The 10,626-nt window shown below is 39.8% G+C and overlaps 1 protein-coding gene across 3 annotated transcripts in view; it reads left to right on the top strand.

Annotated features, from left to right (window-relative positions):
- Nucleotides 1-8,640, top strand: part of Slit2 (slit guidance ligand 2) — a 331,792-nt gene extending 323,152 nt beyond the window's left edge. For all 3 annotated transcript variants that reach the window (XM_027936332.3, XM_027936326.3, XM_027936338.3), the window contains 4 exons: nt 1,663-1,817; nt 6,576-6,864; nt 7,076-7,287; nt 8,399-8,640. In XM_027936332.3, coding sequence (XP_027792133.3) covers nt 1,663-1,817; nt 6,576-6,864; nt 7,076-7,287; nt 8,399-8,640 — 898 coding nt within the window. The remainder of the gene's footprint in view (nt 1-1,662; nt 1,818-6,575; nt 6,865-7,075; nt 7,288-8,398) is intronic.
- Nucleotides 8,641-10,626: the final 1,986 nt, after the last annotated feature.

The following is a 10,626-nucleotide window of genomic DNA, read 5'->3' on the forward strand; positions in this document are numbered from 1 at the left end:
TAAGAGCAATATGTGACCGAGGACCCATTTCTCAGTACATATGGGCCTTTCTTTACAATTTTAAAGAGAGAAAAAGGAGACTTCATTATTAATATTTATAATGTAATTAAAGTCAAAGTTATCGAACATCCATATAAAACCACTTAAAGGGTTATATATGACCACAAGGGGAAAAAATTGGCTTTTACCCTTTTTATGTATCTTTATTTTAATGCTTTACTTTAGAACTTTAGAAACTTGAACAAGAACTACTCTCCAAAAGTTCTTACTTTTCTGTTAATGTTTAGATTAACAGAATTAATCTAAATTTCTGAATTTCTTTCTGAAAAAGATTCTGAAATAGTATTGGGTAATTTATTTATATGGTGATGATGATGGAGATGGTGTTGATGGTGGTGATGGTACTAATAGCTAACATTTAATTTAACTGTGTTATGCATTTTTAAATGTTCACTTGATATAGACCTCAAATTAACTGTAGAAGGGAGAAACATTTATTAGCACTTACTAAAAAGAAAAGTGAAATGTATTAGTAATCAAGTCATTTATCCAAGGTCAAACATTAATTAATACTTGCATGACCAGGATTCAAATTCAGATTTGTGAAGCTCCAAATTCTTTATAATTAACTCTAGTTGATACTACAACTCAGCAAATCCCCTTAGAAGAGAGTCAAATTAAAGACGGAGAACAGTTGATATGTAACTGTATTTAGAAAGCAATTTTCTAGTCTTTGCCAGTTTTAATGATGTTAAATGTTAGGATAATTAAATATGTAGGAGGCAAAATATTGATTGACATTTCTAATATTTATTTTTAAAGTTGATATCTGAGACAGGCTATCCTATCAAAGATCCCAGCACACATGAACCCTTGTAAACACTTCAACAAAGACAACTTCAAATGTGTTCACAATTCTGCAGAATGTTTCAGATTGTCCTCAGATCAAAACCTGTTTATTCTCAGTCAGCAAACAATGCAATATGATTAGACTCCAGTGGTAAGAACCAGCATAAATGTTAATACAGCTTTTCATCCTTTCCCAGGCTTGAATTTTACAAATTTAAGTATCAGTGTCTGGAAATCTAAGCAGTTGTCTTGAGGAGGGAGTAGTAGTCACTCACATTTTGGAGCAGTCTCTCTATCCTCGGCTCCCATAAATCCATTTTTAACCCATTTTCAGTTTTCCCAGACAGTATCCCATGTTGCAGGGTCTTTGGTGTTCACTTTATTATTCCATGCCAATTTCCAGTTACACCTCTTGCCTATATAGTGAAAAGAGAGTATATTCCCGACTCTGTGTTATGTATTGGTGCCATTTTCTTCCTGGGTCCTGTTTCGTTGTTCCTGTTAACATTTTTGCCTGCTCTGACACCATGGTTAAATTTGTAACCAGAACTTAAAACCATCCAGCACCTATTTACAAATTGCACTGAAAATCATATTTTTTAATCTGCATTTTCCATTTACCTCAGTTTCTTAGACTTTATGTTTGTCCATTTTATGAATTTTTATAAGCCTTCTCAAAGCTTTTAGAAGGCAGCAGTAATAATTGATAGACCTGATACTTTAAAAAATTATAGAAAAGAGACTAGATAGAGATACACTGTCTCTTTAATAAAGAGACATGGAAGGGCCGGCTAAGTTGTTTCTCTGTTGCAGCGTGGAGACGATCAATGATGGAAACTTTCACATCGTGGAACTGCTTGCACTGGATCAGAGTCTTTCCCTCTCCGTCGATGGGGGAAGCCCCAAAATCATCACCAACTTGTCAAAACAGTCTACTCTGAATTTTGACTCTCCACTCTACGTAGGAGGTAAGCCCACTTTCCAATTCATGGCTTCCCATATCCTATGGTGGTTCACATCATAGACTAATTCTGAAGTTATTGATGCCGGGTGCAATAGTCATTGACCAATGCTGATCCGTCTGAAAGATGGCCAGCAAGGACAGAACAGAAAGAGCCAAAGATGAGTGTTAAGAGATCATTTTGTAATCTTGGCTGTGTGGGTCTAACAACATGTGTCATTGGGATAGAGACAGTAATTAATATTTCTTCTGTGCCTACCACATGCTAGGTGATTTGTACGTCAGATCATCAAATCTTCTATTTACTTATACTATAGAAAAACAAAGATGGTGTTCAAATCAGACTATGAAAAAAATGATGAAACAAGCACAAGGTAACCTGGGGAGTAGGTGCCCCACCCCAGTTTCCTTAAGGAGTCAAAACCCTTCCCGCTAAGCCACATGTGACCATGTGAGAGCTTCTGCACTACCAGCTGCTCATGAATGACTTATATGTACAGTCTGTATCAGCCACCAGCAAGGGGTTCTGCTTAGCCAAGACCTTCACCTGAATGAGCAAGAGAGGAGGCTGGGAAGGTAGAGCAGGGCTAGAAATGATGTAGAGAAGATGCAGGACTTAACTTGTATTCAGCAAGAAGGAAAATGAGTAAATGTGTGAAGGAAGGAGGTACAAGCAAAGTTTTAAAGGAGCCCAGGAGAGAAGACCCACAAAGCAGAGAGCCCCCACTCCTGCCTCCATCTGGAGGAATGAGTATAAACTAGAGACACAGAAGTTTAGAAGTTAGAGAAAGGAACAAGAGAGGAGGCAATGTTCACTTGAGGCACATTGAATTAAATTACATTGGGTTAAGTTGACAAAATTAACTCATTTTACAGAAAAAATGAGTATGAAGAGGTCAGGGAACCTGATTTCTTCGCTATGACAGGTATTTTCATGAAGTTCATATCATCTCCTACAAAACAGTAACTCTGGGATTCTACACAATTATCTTAACCCCGAAAGGCTTTCTTCAGAGGATTTTTAAAAATTGTTCTCTAAGTCCATAGTCCTTCTGTGTTTAAATTTTTCAGTAGTTAAGTGGTAACACTTTTATAGAGTTTGATTTTTTTTTTTTAGAAAGAGTTCAGTCTTTGGTGTCCTTCTGTAAACATCTGTGGAGCAACTACAATATCCTGGGACCTAAGTTAAGTTAATGGATACATAAAGGATACTAAGTAGAAAAAGAAATGCCCCATCTGCTCTCAGGGATGTGGGGGATGAAAGTGCCTCTTCTTGTAACCACCATGCCTTGTGATTAAAGGGTTGCACAGTGAGTCTGCTTAGAAAGTTACTAATCTAATTGCTTCATGGGAATCACAACCATGAGACTCATTAAAAAACAAAAGCTTTCCATTCTTGCTTGTATTCCATTTAAGAGTTAACAGGGCTGCTTTCAGATGGGCGAAGCACGTTAAGTCATAGCTGTCCCTGTGATTTGGAAGAAGTTACCTTTATTGAGTTCAAACTACATGCCCAACACAACAAAACCTTAGGAAGTAGATATTACTTTCTCTGCTTCAAAGTTCCCAAAGGACAACCTCAAGGACTTTTTAGAACTTGTCCAAGTTCACAAAACTATTTTGTAGTAGACTCCTCATTTAAGTCCAGATCTGTCTGACTCCAAAGCCACCTGCATTGCCACTCACTTCTTAAGAAAAATCAGAAAGCAAAGCAAAACAATCTAAGTTATGTGGCTTTTGGTTGTTTATTTCTGGACTTAACCTTTACTGGATTTTATTGTGCTTTTACTAGAAACCATTTCACTGAATCTTTTAAAACCTCTTTGGAACATAGTGCAAACATATTTTTTTTTCTCAAATATAGAATGAGATTGTTTAGATCATAACATTTTTCTAAAAAAGGAAAAAAAGTATTCTAAGCTAAAAAATGAAAAATACTAGTCCTACTGAGGGTGGAGTATCTGGAAGAATCCAGACAAGGCCTCTGTCCATCCAGTCCTGAAGAAAACCACCTCTATCCCAGCCTCAGTGCCAGCAAACACATTGGTTGCACTTCCTTCCAACTCAGAGGGTAGTTGCAAGGATGATTCAAATTTTAAAAATACAAGGAATCTTGTAAGAACACAGCTTTGAATGCTGCATGGCAGAGGTATGAGAAGCTGAGTCAGCAGAGGAAAGTGAGGTAAACATGTCCGGTCTGAAAACAGGGCCACCCCTAAGGACCACGGTCCGAACGTGTTGCATCCTGTTGTGTCTCTCACAGAAGTGTTCTCTAGAAAAATGGAGAGGCAGCTTAACTTACCCTGGGTTTATTAACTACTTGTGACATAGTCTTTATTCAACACAAAAAGATTTGATCTTTATGTCTTTCTGTTAAACAGTTCAACCAGAACATTTATTACCTAATGGGCAGGTAAGGCCCTGATATGAAGATCCATGCATATATTACAGATCTGCTAGTGCTGCCATTGACATCAGTCTTGATACTGGGTCCCTTTATTGGTCCAGTTTGGAAACCTGCAGAGTCTGTTACATCTAACAATAGTCTATTTATTGATTAATCCATCTAAGATCCATGGCATAGATGAAGGGCTTTATAAATATCCTGGATATTCTACTTTTATCAGTTAAGGTCTAGCTCCCTAGTCAAGCACATAGGAAGGTTAACTTGGAAGAGTTTATGGCTGGGCATGTAGCTCAGTGCTTACTGTGCATGTAACCTTGGTTTCAATATCAAGCACCTCCACCACCAAAACCCCACAGATCATAGATATTTGAAATGGTTTTTGATTCCATGATAGCCTATTAATAGTTAAATATAAATGCATACATACACACACACACACACACACACACTCTACTATAATCAAAACTAGACCTTTTATACGTTTGAGTTTGGAGACTTAACAGGCACACACTCACTAATTGTTTCTCCCTGCTGAGAATTTTTGCCAATCTGTATTCAGTAGATGTGCACATATGGGGATCATACCTTCATCAAAATGAGCTATTAAGGATAACTTTGGAAGAAGTTCATTTCTAACCTCTGAAGAAAGGACCATAACCATGTGGATATTAAGGCCCACATTTTTATGATGGATGGATATGATTACGTTAGAAAGACTCACCCCAAGCAAGAAATTTCCTGTCACTAGTCCTTTCCTGGAAATGGTAAATTTTGTCCCTTTGACCCTGCTGTAGCAGCCCAATTTCCAAGGCCAGACACACACACAGTAAAAAACTGTGCACATGGAAATTCAAAGCCCAGACCTGCAGTTCAGGTCCAAGTATGACCATGGACCACCTGCCCTGCATGTTGGCGTTTAGAATTCTGCATCCATTTCCCTCCCAGCAAGGTCAGAATCTCAGGATGGGGAGATTTAACATTACCTCTAATGGTTCTGATGTGTGTCAAGCTTAGACACAAACGTTCTGGTCCATCTGTTAGTGATATAGATGAGAACACTAAGCCCTAGAGAAGGGAAATGCCTGGCCCAAATGCACTGAAAACCAAAAGAGAAGACTTGACCGATACTCTAGTGGTTTTGTGACCCTTGCTGCCTGATTTTGGTACCTGCTAGGACTCTAATGAGGATCCTTGAATGTCAAAAGGGACAGTGGCATAAGGGAGGGTCCCAATGAGATTCCTATGGTTCTCAGTGTCAATAACAGACATCCCCTGGAGAGTGAGAGCTTTGATATTTCAAGTCCAGAACTTGCAGTTAGTACACCAGAGTCCAGGTACAGCTGGGCCATGAGCATACCCAGACAGACTCAGCACTCTGAAGGCCTCTGGCTCCTTCCCTTTGCCCCACATGACCTGGATGGTTACCCCCCTGCAGGATGCAATCCAGAAACTATTTCAGCTTCTGGCTCAGGTCATGGAAAGATTCCTTCAGTTTGCCAAAACAAAAGTTACCAGATAACTGTCACTAGTGGAATATTTATGTACCAAGATTTCAAATACTGTGTTTTTGAAGGAATTTCTTTTGTCCTCCTGATTGTTTAAGAAAATGAAGGCTTCACTCTCAATTAGGAAAAATGCATGATGTGAATGAATTGCCATCTGGATAAGAAGCAGGGGCAAGATTTTCAGGCACTGACATCCCTAACTGAGCTGGGGACATTGCCCTTGGTGTATTGGGTTAGTTGCTTATTTATAGAATTAGGCAGAACTAGGAAAAATGGTCACTGCGAACCCCAGCTCTCAGCCTCCAAGACTTGGTGGACTGCACCTTAACTTCAGGACTAAGGAGGTTTATTTCATTGGCCTAACTCTAATCTGAACTTGCTGAGTGACATTGACCATATTGCCCAAGCTTTCTGGATCTTGGTCCTTCATCTTTTAAAATAAGGGGTAGAATTAGGGGATTACAAATTGTGCTTTGTGGAATTCCCAGGCTTCCTACAGATGGTGGTATCTGGAATGGGTGGGGTTGGATAGAGAGAAAGAAACATTAGTCTGCTCCCCAGTCTTTAAGTATAGTATCTCTGCTTCTAGGTTTTATATATGTATGTTTATGTGCAAAGTTTTTGTTTGAAACAAATTTTAAAATTTAACCATTAAGTTCTTTATTCTAGCAGTGCATTAGAAGTACCTAGAACATCTTCCAAAACCAAAAACAATATCCCTCTCTTCTCTACCCCACCATCCCCACCCACATATCCTGTTGGCTGGGCTGAGGTCCTAAGTACCTACATTTCTGGGTAGTAAAGGATTGATAAGCCTGCAAAGAATCTGACCTCTAATGTGGTGTCCACTCAGGCATGCCAGGGAAGAACAATGTGGCATCTCTGCGCCAAGCCCCTGGGCAGAATGGCACCAGCTTCCATGGCTGCATCCGGAACCTCTACATCAACAGTGAGCTGCAGGACTTCCGGAAGGTGCCCATGCAGACAGGCATTCTGCCGGGCTGTGAGCCGTGCCACAAGAAGGTGTGTGCCCATGGCAGGTGCCAGCCCAGCAGCCCATCAGGCTTCACGTGCGAGTGTGAGGAAGGATGGATGGGCCCCCTCTGTGACCAGCGGACCAATGACCCCTGTCTTGGAAATAAGTAAGTTTGGGCTGCTTTTTAGTTGAACACATAAGCTCAACCCTCAAAGCAAAGCCCAAGAGAGGAAGGGAGGCAGGCTGGCAGGTATAGGGAAATGGGACAGAATGAAGCCAGCCCATCTGCACTCTGTGGCTCATATGCAGTCATCCTCAGTTCCCATCTGACCTCCTACACCAAACGCACTTTCACCCGTGTTCCTTCTCCCCTGTAGATGCGTACATGGCACGTGCTTGCCCATCAATGCCTTCTCCTACAGCTGTAAGTGCCTGGAGGGCCACGGAGGTGTCCTCTGTGATGAAGAAGAGGATCTTTTCAATCCCTGCCAGACGGTCAAGTGCAAGCATGGGAAGTGCAGGCTCTCAGGACTCGGACAGCCCTACTGTGAATGCAGCAGTGGATACACTGGGGACAGCTGCGACCGAGGTGAGCCAGCCCAGCTGTGCAGCTCCTTCCCTTGGCCAAGCAGGAGGAGTGCCCCATCTTTGATGAGAGAGAAAGGGTGAAAGAAACAGGCAGAGGGGTGACAGGAGAAAATCCCAGGTCCTCGTGTTACTGTCTGTTACAGCTTTTGATTTATTTTCAAGTGTCATGAAGGCACCAGATGTGAAATGTCCGTAACTCCCACCATAAGATGGCTTCCAGATTGCCCGTCACAACCTGATTTGCTCCGAAAATTCTCTATTTTACCTTTGGTAAAGGTAATTCTCCTTTTGACCTTCTACAGAAGGCCCATTAACTCATTAATTCACCTGCAACCTTTACCTGCCTTTCTCATGCACATATATTATTAATTCATCTTCTAGCACAGAGAAGATGGCGCCAATAATTCTGCTCTGGTTTTAGCCCAAAAATCACCTTTGACTTCAAAGTCACTGATTTTTCCATAGCAAATTACGCAGGCCAGAGGGATGGGAACAGACACTTTTCAGCCCATCACTTTGTTTCCATGATCAGAACTTGCCTTGTCTCCAGCTGGCAGGGACTGTGCTTTGTGTATCAGCAGCAGGACAAGACAGGAAGAGCGTGCCTGCTGAAGCTTTCAGCAGATGTCTCCTTTTTGAACTACTTCATATTAGGGTAATTTATGAAGTTAGTGGAATGTTACTTGCATTAAGTAACAGATTGGATAATATTAAACTCCAGGTCTAATAAATTAAATTGCATTCTCTCTGAAACTGCTCCCCGTGGTAAACAAAACCAGCTGTTAGTCGTGTAAAAACAGAAGATGTGTATTTTTTTTTTCTTTTTTCTTTGCAATAAAGGAAAAGATTTAGGAATCCAATTTTCTTGTCAGTGTAATAGCATTGTATTTATAGTCTACATATATAGCATTCACTTTGCTAGAAATAAAGGCCCAAAAGACACATTTTTTTTTTTTTCAAGGAACAGCAGGCTGTGCCACCGGCCCAAGATATGTAATAAAAACATAATACTAAAAATAGCACTTACAAAAAAAGGGCAGAGAGACAGCATCCACTGAATTGAGATGTGGACTCACAGTCATTGACTGCGATTTTTTTCTGTTCTTTTCTAGAAATCTCTTGTCGAGGGGAACGGATAAGAGATTATTACCAAAAGCAGCAGGGCTACGCAGCCTGCCAAACCACCAAGAAGGTCTCACGCCTGGAATGTAAAGGCGGGTGTGCAGGGGCCCAGTGCTGTGGGCCTCTGAGGAGCAAGCGGCGGAAATACTCTTTCGAATGCACGGACGGGTCCTCCTTTGTGGATGAGGTTGAGAAGGTGGTAAAGTGTGGCTGCACGCGGTGTGCGTCCTAGGCGTGGTCCCAGCACCTTCCACCTCTGACACAGGTTGTCTACTTCTTGACCGTGTTGGACTAATTTATGCTTCATAGTGGAAATATTTGAAATATATTGTAAAATACAGAACGGACTTATTTTTATTATGAGAATAAAGACTTTTTTTCTGCATTTGAAAAAAAATAATAATAATAAAATAAAAGACTTGCTTAAACTAAAGCTTCCCCTACACTGGAGAAGTGTGAAGAAAGTTATACGTGGTGGCATTACAGCAACCGTGGGAACGGTTGCAACACAGATCTGTCTTTGCAACAAGCTGAAGACTCGAAGAAGCACATAGAGACTGAGGAGCTACTGTGCACCGACCTGTACTTGCCCAGAGCATAAAATGTCTGTCCCACCTTCACATCAAGCACAAGTGTGTGAGTGAGACTGCCAGGCAGGGGGTGGAATTCCAGAATTTACAGATAGAGCAAGCTGATAAGAAATATTTTGTGCAAAATATAAAGTATCCTGAAGATCTGGGTTCCATTCACGAAAGGACTGGGAGTGAAGTGCTGACTCACCCTACCTTCTTTCTAAATGTCCGCAGAAGCAGCACACAAAAGTGTTCATCTACCATTTTCCAGTATTAATTTTTTGTAATATAAATGATAAAGGAGATGATAAAGAACCAATAGATTATTGATAAATAAATTAGTAATAATATGAATTTTTGTTTCTATGACTTCTAAACAGCCCTATACAGTATTCAGTTTCAATGAGGAATATTTATTGTATCAAAGTACATTGTACTTAACGTTTTAGGCCATTCTTTTGCTGTTTCTTGATGCTTTAATATATATTAATTTATAATTATCCTGATTTTTTTGTACATTTTTCAAACTTAAATATCAGGATTTTTTTTTTATTTTTTGGCAATAGTACTAACATAGGTTTATCTTGGGATAAATATGTGTTGGTTTGTTGATTGACCTGAACATCCGACCACTGGTGTCACAGACCTACTGGCCTCATTTAGGACAGCTGCAAAGAGCATGCAGAGTAAGAGTAGGAAAATGACATCTGTGTGAGACAGTCATCATATAGGAAGAAGTGGCCCCTCTACACGTCTTTACAGAAGAAAAATGGTGTGTAGCAATTGACACTAGAAAGTAGACCTTTTACAAATTAATATCTCCTTGACATTTTTTTGCCCTTTTATTGATTGGTGGGGAGGGAAACTGTCATGTCAAAAACTGTAATTTTTTTCCAAAAATAAAACTCCTTAATTACCTTCATGTTCCCATGTTAACATATTTGCTGCTAAATTACATTGTAGAATTGATGAGGATCTATAGTGGACTCTGCTTTTCCCTCACTAAAATCCCAGGGTGCCCTGTAATGATGCAGATGTTTCTCCCCCAACCCCCCAAAAAAATCTTTTTTAAAAAAGAAAATTAGATGTACATGTATAATTCAGTGTGCTTTGTCTTTCTCCAGACTAATATCAGTTACACTACTGATGTTTGTAAATTAAACAGATATTTACTTCATTAACAGCTTGGTGGTTTTCTTAGAAATTGCACAATATTTAGAGGTTCTCCTTTAACAATTTCTAAATCCATTGATAAAGAACAAGGAAGACAACCTATACATATTTGTGGTCAGGATTTGGTTTGAGATGAACATATTGTCACATTTGGGGACTTTGAAATGGTCACATGGAAGAGATGGATTGAATTATGTGTTCTTTGCTTAGAGATAAGCCTCAGAGCCTTACTCCCTTGGCACAGTAATTCCTCTATATTGATCATGTAGATTGAAGTAATATAGAATAGAGATTTTACTTCATGGTGGTTACTTTTAAGGGGAAAAAGTGAAGTAATATTAGTTCCCAGACCGTATTTCCTCTTCTTACTGCTTATAAAGACAATTAATCTCTTGTGAGACAAAATCTAACTAAGCAAGATGTTTTCATCCATTTTTCTTTCCCTCAATTAGAACCAGACCAAGTAGTAACTA

The sequence above is a fragment of the Marmota flaviventris genome, chromosome 7 (assembly GCF_047511675.1).
Source record: "Marmota flaviventris isolate mMarFla1 chromosome 7, mMarFla1.hap1, whole genome shotgun sequence".
NCBI classification, from domain to species: Eukaryota; Metazoa; Chordata; class Mammalia; order Rodentia; family Sciuridae; genus Marmota; species Marmota flaviventris.